The 21,651-nt window shown below is 46.1% G+C and overlaps 1 protein-coding gene across 1 annotated transcript in view; it reads right to left on the reverse strand.

Annotated features, from left to right (window-relative positions):
* Positions 1–21,651, reverse strand: part of DNAH3 (dynein axonemal heavy chain 3) — a 694,204-nt gene that overhangs the window by 91,215 nt on the left and 581,338 nt on the right. The window contains exons 53-55 of the mRNA XM_085629109.1: positions 15,167–15,392; positions 14,255–14,499; positions 4,443–4,559 (exon numbers count right to left, since the gene is read on the reverse strand). Of these exons, the coding sequence (XP_085485235.1) occupies positions 4,443–4,559; positions 14,255–14,499; positions 15,167–15,392 (588 nt within the window). The remainder of the gene's footprint in view (positions 1–4,442; positions 4,560–14,254; positions 14,500–15,166; positions 15,393–21,651) is intronic.

The raw sequence follows: 21,651 nt of genomic DNA on the forward strand, positions 1-21,651 counted from the left end.
CAGGAGTGTAAGGAAATTGTTGAACAGGTAAGGTAAGTAGTAAATCCCCCTTTTTAAAAAAAAAACTCCAAAATGTCTAACAGGGCTTGAATAAAGCTACTAGGCCATCCAGGAACACCCATTTGGTTTCAGTGGTACTCTGATTGTGAGACCTACTCCAAGACTCTTTCCTTTTTTCTTGTTCTTTGATTTCTTGTTGGACGTGGCACCAACTGTGGATGCTTTGCGTTGTTACTTTTTTGAGATGTTTGTTTTTCCTACAGCAGCATCTACTTGATCCTTCTCAGTAAGGATTTAGAAGTTGCCATGGATCTGAAACTGCATTGATAACTGCAGTAAACAACATTCGCATGTTGGTTGATGCCAGGCAGACCACATTGTTGCTCTTATTGGACTTATCTGGGGCATTTGATACCAGCTCACCAATAAAGCTGATTGACCGCCTTCAGGAATACAGGGTGACAGATTCCGCCATGAAACTGCTGTCTTCTGTTTTTTTAACTGATATGTCACAGATAGTAAATATGGACCAATTCTATTCGGACCCCACTTTCACTCTTTGTGGAGTCCCACAGGGGTCCTCTTTGAGCCCCACTCTATTCAATATATATGTCTTCCCACTGGAAAAGCTGGTTAGATCATTTGGGTTGGAGGCAATATCCTATGCAGATGACACACAATTGTGTCCATCACAGGTGACATAGAGGCCTCAGCTGCCAACTTTAACAGCTGTATGAAGGCGGTGGCATCCTGAAAATTGTTTTCAAGGCCCTATGTATTGTCCATAAGGCGCTGTATAATTCAGGACCGGAGGGAATGAGACACCTCTTCCAGTGCCACGTCCCCACTAGAAAATTGGGTCATGCCAATAAAAATCGGTAAGTGGTCCCCAGGTACAGAAGGGTGAGATGGGGAGGAAGAGCCTTTGCTGTAGCAGCTTCTAAGCTCTGGAATACGCTCCCTCTATCAATTTCTTGTCTTTAGTTACACCTTCCTTTTCGCAAGTCCTTGAAGACCTGGCTTTTTGCCTTGTAATTGTCTATTATTGAGGGCTCATGTTACTTCCAGATAGTCGAACCGCTTCAGTGCCTTGACGCCTTCGGGCATTTTTTTGCGCTATATAAGTTGGTTATTAGTGAATTAATTAATTCCTTTTTGTTTTGATGAAGGTGGATGATATTGGCCTCACTGATAGGCAGGCGGGCCTTATTTATCATGGTCCTGTTTCTGTTGTGTAACCTGATGATGTACATTTCTTCTTCTGTGCCTCCTTTTGCCATAAAACCGTAATGAAAATTTTGGTAAACAATAAAAAGCATAGGCAAGCCTCTCAGAGCTGCGGGAGCGTAATTTTAATGCCACTAACCCAGTGCCACTTACCCAAGTGGTGCACAATGGGCTAACGGCGTATGCCCACACCTGTATGGTCTAAGGAGAACCTCAAATGGCAAAGTCAGAAATGTAGGTCCTAGCATGGTGTAAATGTGTAGAAAGTCACGAGAAACTGACTGAAGCATGAACCGAAACCAAGAGAAAAGGGAGACATATTTACATTTCTCAGGGAATTTTAAAATGCAATTAACATGCAGTGACTTAATGCAACAACAAGAGGAGCAATATAAATTTTAGTTGGGAAAAAGCCATATCTTAATGAATTTACAGAATCCTAACAGATTTGTGGCCTGATGTACTAAGATTGCATTCACGAAAAATGGTCGCAAATCGTGCACTAACATTATAAAAAGTGAAACTGATTTTGCGAACTAACCATGCACTGTTAGGTCTGTTGGCAGAATCACCATTCACAGTGGGTCACAGAATGATGTGCCTAATTAATATTCAGTAGGCAGAATGCAATTTGCGATCCCCCTATTTTTTGGCAGCAAACACAGGGATGTTGGTGGGCAAGGGACAGCAGACCACCATCACTGTGTTTGCATTTCTAAATGGGAAACTTAATTTTTTAAAGCAGCCTGAATTCTTTCAAAGAACCGTTTCTGCTTTTTTTAAAAGTTTTTTTTGTTAGTAAAAAAAGTTTTCCTGTTTGAGAAAACTGTGGAAGGAGCAGGCGCTAGTCCTCAGTACTTCGGACTACTGCACCTGAAGCTGCCATTCCGGTTCCTAACAGAAAGCTGGCCCTACGAGGACCCCTTCACCTTTGCGACTCAGTTACCATCTTCTTTGAGGAGCCAGTAACTGGTCACTTGTTTGCAAGTAGAATGATGCCGCTTTCACCTCCTTTCCACACTGCGATTTGGTATGGGTCGTAAAACAAACTTTCTGAGTCCGAAAAAAATTCTGACTTGTAAAATCGGTTTTCCACATAGCATGTAGGGATTTTGCAGTTACAAATCCAATAATTTTGGGAATCGCAGGGTTTAGAATTGTGAAATCCTTTAGTGCATAAAGCCCATGGTTCGCTCTGTATGGCTTTAGGAATCTAAATATACACATGGACAGAGGCATCAGGAAAACCCTATGACTTAAGTTTGAGCTCTTTATTTTAGAGACCTGCAGCCATTGCAAATCTGAGAATGTCAGATTGCGAGCTGGATGGAAGGGCGTAGCTTGCTTTGAAAGAGAGAGCATTTATGACCGAAAATGCTTTTGTGCACAAGCATAGAGCCTTCAATTAAATGAACCCCTGGAGTAGAAACCAGTGTAGCGACATTCAGTCACTGGAAAGATGTGATCTGATCGCCCACGTGTCAACAAGACCCGCATTCTGAATGAACTGCAACCTGTATACTGACATCTTGAGCGGGTCCAGGTAAATTACATTTCAGTAATCCAATGGCCAAGATCTTACGTAGCATGCTCAGAGGAAGGAAACAGGCGGAGGAGATGCTGTGATTTCATAGTGAGCTTGTTGTCAATGATGATTCCGAGGTTTCTGGCATCGTTGCAGGTAGTGGGTGCGGGTCCTAGGTCTGATGGTCACCAGGAGACGTTCCACGTGTTGCTGATGTTGCCTAAGCTAAGTACTTCCATCTTGTTTGTGTTCATCTGCAAGCAGTTGTTAAACATCCAGTCGGCGACATTTGTAGTGCATCTATGAAAGTTGGTTCTGGTGGTGGTGGGGTCATCGGTGAGTGAGAGAATAAGTTGGATGTCATCTGCATCGGAAATTATATTGAGACCGTGGCATCTGATGATGTTGGCCAGCAGTAGTCATATATGCGTTGAAGAGATTGGGGCTGAGGAATGAGCCCTGGGGTACACCGTGCATGATCTCCTTGGGTTCAGAGGTGAAAGGTGAGAGGTGGATCATCTGGGTTCTTCCAGTGAGGAAGGATGTGATCTATCTGTGCATATCCTCTTGGATGCCAATGTGGTGGAGTCTTTTGATCAGTGTGTGGTTGGATACGGTGTCAAAGGCTGATGATAGGTTGAGGAGGAACAAAGCTGCTGTTTCTCATTGGTCAAGGAGGGTTTGGATGTCGTCGGTGGCTGCGATCAGGGCATTTTCAGTGCTGTGATTGCTGCGGAAGCTGGATTGGGAGGTGTTGAGTAGCTGGTTCTGCTCCAGGTGTGTCATGAGTTGATGGTTGATGATCTTTTCCAGTACCTTCGCTGGAAATGGGAGCAGGGAGATTGGCCAGTAGTTTTTGAGTTAGCTGTGGTCGGCGGAGGGTTTTTTGAGTAGTGGTCTGACTTCACTGTGTTTCCAGACATCGGGAAATGTTGCGGTGGTGATAGAGGTGTTGAGTAGGGTGGTGAGTTCCTGGCAGATCCTTTGGTTTCAAAGGTTGAAGACGTGATGAGGGCATGAGTCTGTGGGAGCTCCTGAGTGGATGGATTTTATGGTGGAGTTGTTGTCTTGGGTGTATGTTCCAGGTGGTCAGTGTGTGGTTCGTGTTGGTTGCAGTGGTAGCATATTTGTCGTGGAAGTCTGTAGGTGTGGGTTGGGGTTAGAAGTTTCTGTATATGGTCGAGATCTTGTCATGGAAGAAGTGGTTGAGGTTATCATACAGCTCCTGTGAGGGTGTGATGTTGTTTTCGCAGACAGTCGGGCTGGAGAATTCCTGAGCAATGTTGAAAAGTTCCTTGGTGTTGTTGGTGCTGGTCAGAGGTGTCCTTGCTGGTGCGCCATCTCCTCTCAATCTGTTTGCTGTCTCGTTTCACTGTTCTGAGTTCTTGGGTGTACCAGCGTGCCTTTTTAGAGGTACTGACTGAATGTTGACCAGAAACCTTTGGTCTCCTTACAGACACAAACCGCTTGAATATATAGTGAGCTACAACAGTAATGGTGGTCAGACAGGAAGTACTTTGAAGCTTTAGAGCTGGACACAGCAGTATGAACTAAAGAAGATAGTAATGTGGAGCCCAGCTTGTCATAGCAACCATTTTAGGTAAATAGTCAAGCCATTTTCTATTGAACATATATGTTATATTCAAAATACAAGTTCCAAATTCAACTCCACCAGTAATGATGTGCATACCTGTTAAATATGTAAGTGCGTCAAGTGGTACTTCCTCATACTCATTTAAGAACATCTGGATTTGTCGCATGCTGATTCTAAGATCCGATTCATTGAATTCGTATGGAATGTTCCACCCTAGTAAAAACAAGGCAAAAGTCAGTATTTTGTAGCTTAGGACGGCATGTGCCCTGTGGTCAGTGGCATTTATTGTTCAAAATCAAGCATTTTCAACAATGCAAATAATAATTTTTGCAAACAGTCATACACTGACGACTCTTCGGATATGGGACTATCCTGTTACTTACTCATAATAACCTACGGGCTCGGAAATGCCTGATACGATAAGCAAAATACCTTTTGATCCATATTTTAACAAAGGGTACTATAGTGTAACTCTTGATGAACTACAGGAATTACATGAGTGACCAAGAAACGGTACGAGTGCAGTTGTATGCTCGCGTTTCCCACCTGGACTTCTTGGATAGAGCTTACTTAATAAATTGCCCTGAAGAAGCCCTTTCTAGGGCAAAACGCGTCGGCTGTGCCTACTTGTCAAAGAAACTTAAGAAATAAAGAATCTTTCTACGCACACAAGAACTCAGTGAAAGAACTATTATTGAACATTGAAGCATCCCGTATAATTTGTATTGCCTCTCATCATTCTGTCTAAACCATTTGAAATCCTGGATGGAGGTGAATGTGTTGTAAATGTATCAGGGCGCAATCTCTTCTGTAGTGACTGTGACAAGTGGGTTCTTTCTTGTCGTCTCCTGGTGAGAGCAGAGCCCTTTTAAATAACCTAAGCATGCATATGCCCAAAATACAAGGCACCACTCACACACCTACTCACAGACAAAACAGGTACTCACAAATCTAGTCACAGACCCACAAAACCACTCACACACCCACTCACAGGCCCACACAAGCACTGACATAACCACACAGGCACTCACACACCCACTCAAAGGCATTCACACACCCACCTCTGTACCCATAGCACCACTCACACATCCATTCACAGACCAACACAGACACTCACATACCCACTCACAGATCCACTCATGCACTCACAGACCCACTCCAACAATCACATACCCACTCACGGACCCAAATACAGTTAGGAAATCCATGTGAAAAAACTTAAAAATTCACTGTAAAAACAAAAGGTTACAGGGACATTATAGTTAGGAATTAGAATTAAAAAAACCTTAGAAATTCACTGAAAAAAACCAAAGGTTACAGGGATGTTATAGTTCGGCTCAGATTTCACTTGTACAAAACTATAGAAATTCAGCAGTCATAGTTACCTGAGCTAACTATAACTTACGCCCTGCAACGGACTGCTTATTACCTCACATATTACATCACTCATGCCATGGTAAGTGACATCACTGATGACATCACTGAGGCTTATGAGACTCTAAAAATCGAGCATTCTGATAGGCTCAAGGATCTTTTGTCCATCTGGTCAATTCACTCCCATGGGAATTGGACTCTCGCAGGACCGAACGCTCTGATTGGTTGCCAGCAACATCAGAACCATGTTGCTGGCTGCCATTACAGAACTCGGGTACTTAGTCCCCTGTCCAGAACTTGTAAAAAGAAAAGATATAAGAGGACAGGGTAGGGGCCAACTCCCTCCCACCACCCCTGAGCCCGAAAAAAAAATAGCAGCAATCCTACGGGACTCCCGCAGGATCAGATTTGTTGTTTTTTAAATGGGAGTCCACCCCCAGGGGCCGTATTCAATAAGGGGAGGGGGCCATGCCATTAAAGGCCCACCCCTGGAACCGAAATCATGAAAAAAGGAAGGGGGCTGTGTGGCTCCCCTCCCTGGTCCATGTATGGCATCAGGTAGCCCAACCCTAGGGCTGAAATTTGCAAACTAGGGGAGCGGAGCTGCACAGAGGCCTGGGGGACCCCATCCCCCAGGACGGATTCCTTTAATAAAGGGCAGGGCGGTGTGCAGCCTACCTCCCCCAGCCATTATAGGCCCAGGGAGATCACCCCTGAGGCTGAAATGCCAAAAAAGGGGGGCTGGGGGCAGACGGTCCCCTTCCCCGAGCCTTTAAAAGGCACTAGAGACTCCATCCCTCAGGGCTGCTATTTACATTTTAAGGGAAGATGGGCCAAGTGGCTACCCTCCCTGAGCCTTCTATGGCCTTGGGGTCCTCATCCCCCGGGGCCAACTCACTAGCTATGTCTCGGGGAGCCCACCCCTCCAGGAATGGAAGCGCACCCATTTGGGATTACTTCAAAGGGACTACAAACACCAAGAGGCTGTGGGAGCGCCACGCCCACATGGGCAGGTGTTTGGAATAAAACTGCACGTGTCCAGCGCGATTGCTCATTCTTTTGATTGTGCCACTGAAGAAAGGATTAAAGACTCCTGAAACGCGTCTGGCTACAGATTTCTGATGCCTGATTTATGGTGAGGTGACTGCTGGCAAGTTGCCGATTTTCAAATAAATTAACTGAAATGAACTTCCTGTGGCCTTCCTTTTTGGTGCTACCTGACGTGTGGATATATATATATATATATATATATATATATATATATATATATATATATATATATATATATATATATATATATATATATATATATACCTGATTATATATAATCAAGGTAAACTGCTGTGGAGTTAGTTAAGTACAGAAACTCTATACATGTTTAACTGTCGATATTTTTAGATTTGATAGCTTGGCTATGATATTAAGGTATACTGATATTCCCTAATTCGCAATTCCCTGGCCCACTGGTTTGCCTCGTTACTGGTAATCATGATGGGTCTAGTAATTCCCATTACTTGTTCTATCGGAGATTAGATATCCGGATGATCAGATGCCCTTTACTGCAATGAGTCAATCTTGAAATATGGAACTGCAAAAATATTGGCAGGTTCTCCATGTATGGAAAAGTTAGGGAGATGTGTTTGTGTTTTTTAAGGTACATAAAGGTACAAGGTAGGAGTATCAATGCCTCTTTATTTTGAAATTTCATTTTGAGCATGAGTGCCTCTCTATCAGTAGAACAAGTCGACCCCATCCTTACCATTAATTCAGTCCTTGGAGAGAGGTTTTATGCTAAACCTAATGAAAGCGATCTCCTGGATTTAAGATTTTTTTTCCTTTAAATTGAAGGATTACAGGAACTGTACACAGATCATCGAAACCATGTAATCTTAATCTGAAGCAAACAAGAGATGTTTTCCTGCTACTGAATTTTATGTATTATTACTTCATAAATATAAGCCGCAAAATACTTCATTCTTCATAGTTACCTAACATGCATAAGCTACTTTCCCTACTTTACCCCATTTACCATACCAGCCTGTCATATATGCCATACCATACTATAATTAACCTACCCTCACCTCTGCAGTGCATAACTTTTGCGCCTGCCCTGAGGTGACGCTTTTGTGAGGGGCCTATGGGACCCACAACAAGCATTTGCAATGCAACAGGTCTCTCATTTACGAGAGTTTAAGCTATTGGCATTGTAAATGACAATGTCTTTTATTTATGTTTTAAAACGAAAACAAAAATAAAAGGCATTGACATTTGCAATGTCAATAGCTCAAACTCACGTAACTGCGAGACCTATTGCATTGCAAATGCTTGTTTAGGTAAAAGTGCCTGCCTTTCACCACAACAGAACTAAGCCTTGCTCGATGTACATGGCTCTAGCCCAGCCTGTGCCCCTCAAGCAGAAGAAAACAGCAAATTAATTAAATAACCAAGCACAGTTGCTAAGGAGAGTGGACCGCAATGCTAATTAATTAAATAAACAAGTGAGGCTGCAAAAGTGAAAGTGGCCCGTGCTGCAAATTAATTAAATAAACAAGAGCGGCCGCTAAAGTGAAAGCTAACCGTGCTGCAAATAAAAAATAAAAAATAAAAACAAAATAGTGCTCTTAGCCATGATAAAGCAGACCGTGTAGCATGACCAGTAAAAGGTCGAGTCGTTATGGGCGGTAACAAACGGAGACAAGGCGGTACCAAGGAGGGACTAAAAAGCGTATTTACCAATCTGAAGCTAGCATTTAAGAAGGACAATGACACAAAGCCAATGACAAATATGGGCAGAGAGTTAACGAGACTTCCACAGCACACCCTACTACAGCATGCCTCGCAGAGCGAGCAATGCATGCGCGCTGTCGCTAGGCTCGACCTAAAAAGGACTTGGGCTACCACAGTCTACTACTGAAAGTATTTGTGTTGAAGTCGGGGGACAACTAGGCACTAAACCCTGCATCAGGAAAGTGCATTTTGCAGCTTTTGAAGGGTATGATAACATGAATGGTAATGCTTCTTTAAAAATGGGGAGACCTAATGGCTTTACCATTGCTGGGTTTAATCTGGCAGCAGAGTTAGATGTCTGTTGCAAGCAAAATTGTCAGTGATTCAGAGGCACTGCATATCGCAGACGGCGTAACCCTATGCAAGCAGTTAAGGGCAAGGCATATGTTGGATAGTTAAACTTTGCATTTAGGGGGCGATGATGATGTTGTGCGGAAACTAAAAGGCCCGACTTGCGATCGGCGGTTCCACATGGCCGATTACGATGCTTCGGAACACCGTTGCTTCCAAAGACCATTCGGAAGGACTTCCATTGACTTCTATGGGACCCTGTGTTCCAACCGACAACTCTGGCTCCCATGGGGAAAAGGGGTGTTTGCGGAAAACCTTGCACCCTGTCGCAGGCACCCAATGGTGCCTGCCACACAGTGCCTTGTCTTAAAGGGGGAGTCACTTAGGTACCCCCACCGCCCCCAAACGGTGGCCTCAAGATGAAGGGGGCCTACTAGGAGCCCCCAAAGTCAGTTTCCAACAACTTTTCATGTCGGACAGTCCGACTCGGAAAGGCTGTTAGAATCCGACATTGTAATGTGTCAGTCGAAACCGCTGTCCATAGAGCTGTATGAAGCGGCTTCGACCGACTCAGATTCTCCGAGTGTCGGTCAGAACCGATTCGAATTGACCGCATGGTTTGCTTTCGGACCGGGACCATCTTAATCGGTAGGTCGGAATTGTTTCCGACGTAGTCGGGCGGATAGGTTCCGACACGGTCTAGGGGAATCTGACTGTCATTTGGAGGCTTTTCACACGGCATCGTAATCGGTCCCTATGTTCCTACACTTGTTTTATACTTCTCACTTCATTATAGATAGAATAATAGTGCCACCCTGCACCTGCTTGTGTGTATGAAGGTATACATAACAATGTAGCACAGGCGCATTGGCATTGAAGAAGATTGCTCACTGAAAGGGTCCTTAAAAAACATGCACACTATGTTAGAGTTTCAGAGCTACTGCACAAGTCATTTTAAACTACTCATTTTCTGATCCTACACTCAATCATCAATCAATCAATTATAGGCATTTGTATAGCGCACTGCTCACCCGGAGGGTCTCAAGGCGCTGGGGGGGGGAACGCTACTGCTCGAACCGCCAGGTCTTGAGTTGCTTCCTGAAGGCGAGATGGTCTTGCGTTGTCCGGAGGTGGATGGGGAGGGAGTTCCATGTCTTGGTTGCCAAGTAGGAGAAGGATCTTCCTCCGGCGGTGGCTCTGCGGATGCGGGGGACGGTGGTGAGAGCGAGGCTGGCGGAGCGGAGCTGGTGGGTGGGCTTGTGGAAGGTCAGGCGGCTGTTGAGGAACTTGGGGCCCAGGTCGTGGAGGGCCTTGTGTGCGTCGGTGAGGAGTCGGAACGGGATTCTTTTGTTGACGGGGAGCCAGTGCAGGTCTCTCAGGTGTCCGGAGATGTGGCTGTGTCGGGGGATGTCCAGGATGAGTCGTGCTGAGGCGTTCTGGATCCGTTGGAGTTTCTTCTGGAGTTTGGCGGCGGTTCCGGCGTAGAGGGCGTTCCCGTAGTCCAGCCGACTGGTGACGAGGGCCTGGGTGACCGTCTTCCTGGTCTCGGTGGGGATCCACCGGAAGATCTTTCGAAGCATGCGCAGGGTGTTGAAGCATGAAGACGAGACGGCGTTGACTTGTCTGGTCATCGAGAGGGAGGAGTCCAGGATGAAGCCTAGGTTGCGTGCGTGGTCCGTTGGCTTGCGGGTGGCTCCCAGGGCGGGGGGCCACCAGGAGTCGTCCCAGGTGGAGGGTGATGATCCCAGGATGAGGACCTCCGTCTTGTCTGAGTTCAGTTTCAGGCGGCTGTTCTTCATCCATTCGGCGACGTCTTTCATCCCTTCGCGTAGGCTGGCTCTGGCGGCGTCCGGGTCGCTGGTGAGGGAGAGGATAGGTGATGATCTTGAGGTTGTGTTGACGTGCGATGGTTGTGAGGGGGCTCATGTAGACGTTGAAGAGGGTGGGGCTGAGCGATGACCCTTGTGGAACGCCGCAGATGACTTCGGTGGCCGCTGACCGGAACGGCGGGAGGCGGACTCTCTGGGTTCTTCCGGCGAGGAATGAGGTGATCCACTCCAGGGCCTTCTCCTGGATGCCGGTGTTGTTCAGGCGCTGTACCAGGGTGCGGTGGCAGACAGTGTCGAACGCTGCGGAGAGGTCCAGGAGGATGAGGGCCGCAGTTTCCCCATTGTCCATTAGGGATCTGATGTCGTCTGTGGCTGCGATGAGGGCGGTCTCCGTGCTGTGGTTGGCTCGGAAGCCGGATTGCGAGTGGTCGAGGGATCCGTTGGTCTCGAGGAAGGCGGCTAGCTGTCTGTTGACGGTCTTCTCGATGACTTTGGCAGGAAACGGGAGGAGCGAGATGAGGCGGTAGTTCTTGAAGTCGGAGGGGTCTGCAGTTGGTTTCTTCAGCAGGGCACTGATCTCGGCGTGTTTCCAGCACTCCGGAAAGGTGGCGGTGTTGAAGGAGGCGTTGATGATGTTGCGGAGGTGGGGTGCGATGATGTGGTCGGCCGTGTTGAAGATGTGGTGTGGGCAGGGGTACGTAGGGGATCCGGAGTGGATGGTGTTCATTGTGCGTGTTGTGTCTTTGGTGCTGACTGGGGTCCAGGTGCGGAGGGTGGCGGTGGGGGGCATCAGTTCGGTGGTGGGGTTCGTGGTTGGTGGGCCGAAGCTTTTGTGAATGTTGGCGATCTTGTCGTGGAAGAAGGCTGCGAGGGAGTCGCAGAGGTCTTGCGAGGGAGTGATGTCATTGTTTCCGGCGTCGGGGTTGGAGAGCTCTTTGACGATGCTGAAGAGTTCCTTGCTGTTGTGGGTGTTGTTGTCCAGTCGTTCCTTGAAGGCTGTCTTCTTTGTGGCGCGGATCAGTTGGTGGTGTTTGCGGGTGGCGTGTTTGAGGGCCGTCATGTTGTCTGTGGTCTGGTTGGTGCGCCAGGTGTTCTCCAGGGAGCGGCAGTTCTTCTTGGAGGTGATGAGCTCGTCGGTGAACCAGGAGGCTTTCTTGCTGCCGCGTCTGCTGGGGGGGTTCTTCTTCAGTGGTGCGAGGGCGTCTGCGCAGTTGGTGATCCACTGTGTGAGGTTGTTGGTGGCTTCGTTGGGGTCCGTTGAGCTGGTGGGGGGGTTCTGGCTGAGGAAGGTGGTGAGCTGGTCGCCGGTGATCTTGTTCCAGCTCCTGCGGGGGCTTGTTGAGGGTGGTGGTGGGTCGTCGTTTTACTGAAGCTGAAGTGGACGCAGCTGTGGTCAGTCCACGGAGATTGGTGGAGTGGCTGAAGGTGACGTATTTGCTGGATGAGAAGACTGGGTCAAGCGTGTGGCCGGCGTAGTGGGTGGGGGTGGTTACCAGTTGCTTGAGTCCGAGGTTGGCCAGGTTGTCCAGCAGAGCAGTGGTGTTGCGGTCCTTGTTGTCCTCCAGGTGGAAGTTGAGGTCCCCCAGGAGGATGTAGTCGGTGGAATTGATGGCGTGCGGGCTGACGAAGTCTGTGATGTCTTCGCTGAGCTGTGTGCGTGGTCCCGGTGGTCTGTAGACGAGGGTGCCTCTGAGCGTGGTCTTGGGGTCGGTGTGTATCTGGAAGTGGAGGTGTTCGGCGGAGGTGAAGGTGTCATCGGAGTTGGTCATGATGCGGATGGTATTCTTGTGGATGATGGCGATGCCTCCTCCTGTCTGGTTGACGCGGTCCTTCCTGGTGATTTTGTAGCCTTCTGGGACGGCGATGGCGACATCGGGCGCTGAGGAGGCGTTCATCCAGGTTTCCGTCAGGGAGGCGATGTCTGGTGCTGTCGAGTCGAGGAGGTTCCAGAGTTCGACGTCATGCCTGTGAACGGCAGGATGCACATCAGGTGTTTGTTGCTGGGGCTCGGTTTAGCAGGTGCGGTGTTGGGTCGGAGGCCGGTGAAGCGGCAGGTCAGGCAGGTGAAGGGTCCGTGGGTGCGTCTCGGGGTGGCTCGGTAGCAGGCGGTGTTTCGGCCGGCGTTGAGTGATTGGAGGGTTTTGGCGTCGTAGATGTGCAGGGTGTGCTGGCGAGGGCGAGGACCAGGGGGTCTGGCGCTGGGCGCGGTCCAGGCGCGGACGGGCGCAGACGGGCTTACCTTTGGTGCACCTTCCGCGCTCAATTGGCACTCCCGCTGCGCGCGTCCGCTGCGCGGTCGCTCTGGGGGCGTCATAAGTAAGGAGCCGGGAGGGAGGAGCAGCTGGGTGGCGGGAGCGGTGCGGCGAATGGAATCACAGGGGGGCGGGCCGCAGGGAGGCAGCGGCGGGAAATTCCAAGAAGCAGCGGGAAATTCCCAGGAGCAGCTGGAAATTCCCAGGAGCAGCGGGCAGCGAGCGAAGGAATCTGCAGGCAGGAGGCGGCAAAGGCAGGCAGGAGCGGCAGCAGTGAGTGGGGCGACCAAGCCCTGTGGAGGGCTGAGCGGTCACACTCTGTGGTCCCCTACGGTCCCCTTAAGTAAGGAGCCGGGAGGGAGGAGCAGCTGGGTGGCGGGAGCGGGGCGGCGAATGGAATCACAGGGGGGCGGGGCCGCAGGGAGGCAGCGGCGGGAAATTCCAAGAAGCAGCGGGCAGCGGGAAATTCCCAGGAGCAGCAGGAAATTCCCAGGAGCAGCGGGCAGCGAGCGAAGGAATCTGCAGGCAGGAGGCGGCAAAGGCAGGCAGGCAGGAGCGGCAGCAGTGAGTGGGGCAAACATTGGATTTGCAACGGATGCATTTAAAATTGTCCAAAGAGATCCTAATGACTCTATTTGTATACACAGGCTATTGAAATGCTCGTTACAGCGACATGTATCCATTTCGCCATCAAAACCACACAAAAATTAATACATCATTTCAAATCTGATGGGAACCACACCCAGATATTGACCAGGTATTTCTTTGGAAGTAAGAGTGTGTTTGTACAGAGGAAATATCTTATGCTGCTGAAAAGCACTGGCCAAGAAAACAAGTATGGTGGCTGTCTGATGTTCAAATAAATCTCTAATAAGCCCTGATTATGGCCCAGGAGTTAAATTCTGATCCTTGTACAAGAACGCATTTTTACAGGAATCGGATCTCTGAATTGTCGGATAATTATCAAACTCTGCTGTTTTTCTCTGAAAGATTTTGCCAGGTAAATCCTGATGAAGTTTATCCAGAAAATAATGCAAAACATGCAGATTTATGCGCAATAAATACTGGATCTATGTGTCCAAAACTCAGAATAGAAGGTACAAAAATACCTCATCCTAGCATAATGGATTTAATCAAGTACTGTAAATACCACCCTCTTCTATACCGACAAAATCAGAGTTTGGTGTTAAAGAAGTTTGACTGAAATCATCATTAATCACTGGTTTTAAGAAGCTCTGTGACAACATAAATCATTTGACATGAAATGTAAATTTACAGGAACATATGGGTTTCACATTTCACTTTGATGGTTTTACTTACAAGTCTGACAGAAGAATTTTTTGTTACTGACACTGCAAATCTATCAATATCTTACCCAAAGGACCAAAGTTTCTCCTTTCCTGGACAAGGGCGTGAAAAAAGCAGAGTCCGAACATCAACTTTTGCCACATAACTGGTTTGTCGCTACTGTTAAAGAATGCCGAGTCCGAGATTGGATCATTCAGGTACGAACGCAGAAGGTTTGCACGAAGTCCCTTGGGTGGTTCGTTGGTCATTTTGATCCCATTCTGGAGGATACTGACAGGAAATTTATCGGATGGGTAACTGGTTACCCATAATCTGTTGAGAAAATAGTTGACGCATTAATCAACATAAAATGACAAACAACTACATCGTCAATGATATTTGAAGAGATGCAATGGAAAAAGTTAGACATTGACTGAAAGAAAGGTGGAAAGTTGTCATTACCTGTAAGGCTGTAGTAATGTAATATCTTACATAAATGTAAATACAAACTTGATATTCAGGACGGGGGGAATTAGCCCTACTTTTTCTAAATCAGTTTTTAGTTTACATAAGGGCAGAATCAAGAGGTGTGTGTTACTTTTTTTCATTGTTTCTGTATGTATGGTATTATATATGTATATATTATTTCTAGTGCAAACCTATCCAAAAGGCAGCAGAGACAGTGTATGTTCAAAAAGAAGCATAAAGTCAATGAGTGATAGAAGAGAAATCTTGGTTCTGATTGGTTAATGCATTGTAATGTTGTGTTTAAAGGGGTGAGACTTCAGCTGCTACTGCAGTAGTGTTAGGGTGGTCTTGAAGGATACAAGAAGGTTGTTTCAGATCCAGGATGCATAGATATTTAGCATTCTTAAATCAAATGCAAAATCGCAGTTACGTACAATCATAAGTGATTCACCTGCGAAATAGGCTAAAATGACCCAGGGAGATAATAAGTACTGATAAAGAACAGCTAAATGATCAGCAGTGAATCACTTACCTGAACCTTTGGTGGGTGTTCTCGGGCACTATCACCTCTTCACATATTTTTTCCAGTGCTGGCATCCAGCTGGTAGCAAGATGGCAGTTTTGTAAGACCACCCAGGTTCCGTTCACTATTGCCTGATTGATCATCTTTGCTGCTATTGGTCCCTGGCCCTGGCCAAGGGAGATTGTCTGAATGTTGGTTCCTCCCATGCCCAGGTCATCAGCAAACTTCAGCAATCCTAAGAGGGAAACAAAATCATCAAAGTACTGTGAGGGGTAGGAGCGTAGCATTTGGGGGTTCATGGGGTAGAACACCCCCCCCCAAATATTTTCACTGTCTGATCTAATGCCTGCTGTGGGCAGTAAAGGAAGGGCTGTTGTCAAGTTAATGGTTGCTGCTTGAAGGTGTTGTCAGCCTCCTACTGCTGAGCCTTTCATGGAAAGGCATGGTTCATGGGCTCAGGCTGTGGTCCAATTTAGAATTGTGTGCTGGCTCGGCCTTCATCTAGTTACACCACTCTCACCCTGACAACAGTGACTTCACACAGTGGATGTTGATGCTAGGCAGCAGTTCGACGTATCTAATTTCTGGTAGTGTGTGCAGCAAGGGCAGTTAGCCAGTGAGTCTTCCTTCAAGCAGTCTGGTCTCCGTATCCCCAAAATACCACCACTTACTGCTTTTCTAAAACTGTTCTGGTCATGGGGTCACCTGTCTCTCTATTCACAGTGGGCCACAGATTATGGTTAGCCAAGGGCTGAACCTGCCAGTGACATATTCAGTTCAGACTCTTGGAGACAGGTATTTGTTTAACCAGGAGTTGGAGACTCTTGATAAAAGTTAGTTATTTTTGTATTGGCCCTTTGTCTTACAGTATGTTGCTACAGTGCTTTAAAAATGGGTGTTTCAGTTCCTCAGTACTTGGTAGATGATGAGGTTAATGTGCTTGCTAGAAAGTTGCTTGTGTGATCTTTGGTCACTAATTTGAAGACTCATAAAATAGTGTGTGAGGAGTGGACTGTATGTTGTGAAGGAGAGATAGACAGTAAGAGATGTCATGATGGCACAGTCCAGCAGTCAGCGAACTGGCCTTCAGTATTAAATAAGTTGGCAAAGATAATTGTTTTTTATTGTGGAGTGGATACTAATGGCTGGAATTAGGTGTGTGTTTGGGTATCTTGAAAGGCTGTTGGCAAAACTCCCAGGTGGTCACTTAGGCATGGAGTACCAATCAAGTGTATGTGTTTTTGTGTGTCATGAGAAACTGTTGACAAAGCTCCCAGGTGGTCACTGAGGCATGGCTAACATGGAGTGGCAATTGTGTGTGTGTGTATGTGTATGTGTGTGTGGGTGTGTGTGCGCGTGGACACGTGTGTGCACGTATGTTTGTATTCCCCTAAAGAACTCTGGTAGCACACTCTTTCTGTCAGGTGTTTCGATGTGAGTGCATTAGCAGAATAGTGTGTGTGTGTGTGTGACATTGTAGATTAGGAATTAGTTGTTGTGGTAGAGATTAATGTTACCTCAGTGCATAGCAGGGAGCGCTGCATGTCAGGGAGTGTGTCTATGGGGCTATGTGTGTGTATGCCTAGCTGGAAAGGGAAAGTCTCTAACGGTCGAAGAATATGTGTGAGTGAGAGTGTGTGGGTGAATGGGAAAGACCTGTGGTTGATACATGTCAGAACTGAGGCGTAGTGGGAGAATTACGAGTGGCTGGCGCTGCAAGTAAGATGCATTGGCAGAAGCCTCTGTTTATGATTTGGGATTGGAGTAACACAGAGCATTGCGGGTCAGAACTGAAGTTCATTGGCAGAGCTATGTGTGACCGGTCTGGATACAAGTGGGTGTTGAAAGTCAGGAGTGATATTTATTGTATAAGTGTGCGAGTCTCACAGTGCTGACACCGATGGGGATCTCAATGTCAGGAATGAGGTGCATCTACAAATCTGCGTTAGAGCTGAGTCTTAAATGAATTTAAGCCCCATTATTGTTGCACAAGATCTGGCATTGAGTGGGAATTTCAGTTATTGCTTCACCGTCTCATGCACTGGGTGTTAGTCTCTTAACATAGAAGAGTTTCATTCACTGGGAGTGACTGGCTGTTTGCAAGTCACACTTTCTGGAGCATAACTGCACTTACAGTATGCAAGCGCCACAATCTAATGAACGGATTCACTCATTTGGTGTGAGTCCTACACCTTAGAGAACAGTCTTGCTCACTGAATGCTTCCAATCCTTCACAACATAAATTATCTATATGATCTCAGTCACAACATATTACTGAGTATCTACTTACACCACTTAACACTATTTTCTCAAATTTATCTTGGGATGATATACCAGTAACCACTTCAAATGGGAGATTCACAGGTGCCCTCTCTGAACCTATGACATCATAGATAGGTTTGGTGTAAACTGGGCCTTCAAATGTGCTGTTTAACCCTCTTGTGCATGTTAATCTCTGGAAGCAAGATGGGCGAACCCTTCTAAAAACATTTGTCTTGCTTGGTCGCTGTAAAGATCACCAGCTGTCAATGTGGTTTGTATTGCACTTTCTGTATTATCCTAAGAGTTTTGGATGCCTTATATTGTTGCTTGGTGCTAGTTGTATGAAAGCTTTGATGTTCCATGTGTTTTCACCTAGTAGAATTTGTATCTTATGTTCCTCATTTAGCCTCTGTTAGTTCTTCCTGTACCCCTCACCTCGGCCTTCAGTCTTGTCTGCTACTGCTGCTGAGCCTGGTCTTCAATGCCATAGGCCTGTGCTGCTGCTGTGTGTAGCTGCTACTAAGCATGTTCATGCTTTCCTTCACTAGTCAGACCTGCTGATGTTAGGTCTGGGCTATTGTTAAACCTACTCACTTGACTTCCAATTCATTACAGTACTTTATGGAGGAACTGGAGTGGACAACATTGTCCACCATTCACACAGGGGACCCATGCTGGCTACCTCGCCTACAATTAAACTGGATGAGGTAAATTGCCGGAGAACAGATTAACCCTGGGCAGGAAAAAGGTCATTATCTACTCTGCAAATATTTCTGTGACTGATAGCAAATAGGACCGAATTCCCAGCTGTGCACCTAGCTCCCACAGGAGAATGCAAACGACATGGAAAAAGGGGGCAATTTTGTCAGTTGTGATTCCAAAAGTTTGCCTGAGTATACTCTGGAATACATTAATGCACTGCATGGGTGTTTGGCCTGTGATCTTGCAGCGGGTATTTCTTTTTTAAAAATGGGAACTATCTTTAAGCATCTTTTAATAAAACACAATTTAGCCAACCAAGCCTAGCACGCAACATAGTGCCAAATGCCACATTGTCACACCTTGTTTGCATAGTTACTAGTGTATATCTTGTGAATTAGGCCTTATATCATGCCACTTTCTAAAGAAGGAACTGTGACACATGCTTGGCTTTTTGTGTGTATTTTTTTAAATAAAATCTGGCTGTGTGGGGCTGCGGGGTGGACCCGCTGTAGATTGCATGATGATGTTCAGTTGATATTCTTTCCAAAAGACATGCTGAATATTGTATTGGATATATCCTTAACTGTGAAAGACACTAATTTGGGTTTGGTGTTCACTTTGAATGCAACCTTTTGTAATGTAAGTAACACAATAAAACTTGTTTATCAAAACAAAAGAAAATCTGGCTGTATGGCAAGAGCCTGGACAGGGGGGAAAGAAGATTTGCTTACACTCGCTTATGGCTCTATGTGCACAAACATGGTACCAAGAACGTTCCTTACTTTGCCCATTGCCCTTCCCACATGCGGCCATTCTTTTTAAGTTGGGTGCACCCTACTGCTTTTTGGAAATCCTCAGACTCACATCCCCCACATATTATTGCCAAAGCTACACCCCTGGCCAGGGGATATCTGTGTACTAAACTCCAAAGTCTACACAACCATTAGACATTCTCTTTGCATACAGTGCAGCTTATTCCAAGAGGGCATGTGGAAACATGAAGTTATTTTGTGGCTGGTTGGTGGGTGATCTCAAGTAAGAAACCCCAGTGGAAGTACTAATTCTACCTATTTTTCTTTTTAGTAACACAATAACTGCATTTTTAATTTCTTACAATAAAACAATATGGTTGAAACTTTAAAACATTCTTGTACGAACTTCTACTTTACCTTGCTACCTTTTTTACTGTGCTGCATCAGCAATGCTTTGTACTGCTTGTCTCAGGGGAGTGGGGTACAGACTGGAACAGTGACAGAGAAAGCTGGTTTCGGGTTGATGTTCTGGTGCTAAGGGTTTTTCTGAAAAGTCAGGTGTCAGGGCTTTTAACTGGAATTGATTGAAAGTCACCTCAGGCCCTATTGCTTCCTGGTAATCTCTTTTTTTCTAAACAAAATATATTGATTTAAGTTGTACAATTAAACAACCATAGTAAAAAGATCATTATTTCGGAATATGATGAGTACAATGTGGCCTCAGGGGGCCTGCCTGTCTATCACATTTTCTCGTATGGTTATGATGTAACAAAACGTGGGGTATTTTGCTGCCCGGATCAATGGTTTGTGGGTCTTGAGGTCACACAGTCCATTCCATGTGAAAGTTGTTTTCTGGGCGGGTACAGTGATCTTGCTTGCATAATGGCCATGTGTATCATTCCCTATATACTTTCTGTGATCATTACAAAGTTCTTATTCCGAGGGATGCTGACTGTACGCATATGTTCCCAAGGCAGATCTTCTTGTCAGTCTTAAGTCACATGCCTAACCCCAAATTCAGTACATTTCCATTGCTGTCCTTCCCTTGAGTTGTACCATGTAAAGACATTTTTATGTGGATATGCTACTGTTTATCCCAGTGTGTGTCTGTCCTTTCTGTCGGATTCCTGTGGCCAATGTGAGGTAGGTCTGATGGAGATAATTAAATTGTATAAGCCAAATTCCCACTATTTCTGGACACTTGTAGTGTGCATGCAAAGTTATGTCCTAGTCATCACGTCAATTTCCTCTCCTATTGTCTCTTCCCACTCAGCTCGATCAGTGGTTGGGTTGTGGTATAGAGAAAAGTCTATATAAGAGTGGAACTGCTTTCTTCTCCTTGCTGTGCTTCAATATTATGGTCAACACTGTGTTGATCTAGGGTTCTATCATTCCATTGTTCCAGGTCAGTCGAGCTGGTTGGAATCGTTTTCTGTGGGTAAGGAATTGACCTACTTGGATATGGTATTCCTCCGTTACCTCCTGGAAGGTGCAAAGGGTTCCAGACTTACACATGTCACCCCATTGGTGAAAGGAGTAGCTTTCTCACAGTGCCAGTTTGTGGTGAGTGAATGCAAACAGCTGCCTTCTGTAGGCATCTTAGAGGCAAATCGGGCGAGTACGTTCATTTTGTCTTGGATCTTATATTGGTTCCAGTGAGTCGGACAGTTTCTCGACTTTCAAGTATCAGGCATCCTGCGAACAGGACTATAGGGGCCATCTGGACTTATACTGCAGTCGCAAAGTTAATTAATACCCTTCAATATGAGTGGCCTCCAGTACTCTCTTTACCTTGGAAGGCAGAGTTGAATGAGCAAGACTCTATATTGTACCTTGTTCAAGTCAGTCCAGTCAATATCATGTCTAGTTCTCTGAAAATAGCACGTGGTAATGTGACCCTAATGTTGGAAAAGTGATATTGCCGCATTGGCAGCATCATCATCTTGTAGGTCAATAATCTTCCCCTCGCTGATAACGGTAGGCTGTCCCAGAATCTTGTTGTGGTCCTTATTGCCTTCCCAACATTGCCCTTGATTAAATCCTTAAATATTCAAACATTTTTACTTAATGATAATCTTCATTACTCCAAGCTCAAGTCTTCCCGGTAACTGACCAATAGCAGCTATATACTGAAATCAGTACCACTGGGATTATGTCAATTTGGCATCTGTGGAGTTTTCTGCATAGTTATGGATTTGCAGCATAAGCAACACTCCGTCCATCATCCCCTTTGGTTTTGCTTTGTTCGCCCTAAGTTGGCTGGGTATGCCCAGACGTGGGTCCCTTGCTCACTTTGCCACTGGATTCAAGCTAGCCTGGCTGATGACGGCTGATTAGCCAGAAACCGGTCCCAGGAAGCTCGTTTCCGATCCAGCGAAGACATGGCTTGGCAGTTTGGGATGGACTGTTCCTATGAGGCACAGCGTCAGACTGATTTGCATATGGCCATGTCTGAACTGGGGTGGCGGAGTGAGCTAAAGAATGATGATGGATTAAACCCAGATCAGTTCTAGCTTAAATGGGTCAAATGTTAATTAAAACGTAGTGGCACATGTTGCCGTACATTGAGAGGGCAATGGCAACGTTTGACTGGTCTCCTTTTTGTTACAAATTGCTGTATTTGGGTGTTAAATTGGTACAAATGAGGTGAAGCATTTGCCCAGCCAGTGTTAATATGAGTAATATTATAAAATAATGAAGTAATAGTATCGCAAAGTGTACAGCATTATACCACAAAATGTGCCTTTTAATTCCAGAGCCCTGGCTGAAATACATTAA

This window comes from Triturus cristatus, chromosome 10, assembly GCF_964204655.1.
Source record: "Triturus cristatus chromosome 10, aTriCri1.1, whole genome shotgun sequence".
NCBI lineage: Eukaryota > Metazoa > Chordata > Amphibia > Caudata > Salamandridae > Triturus > Triturus cristatus.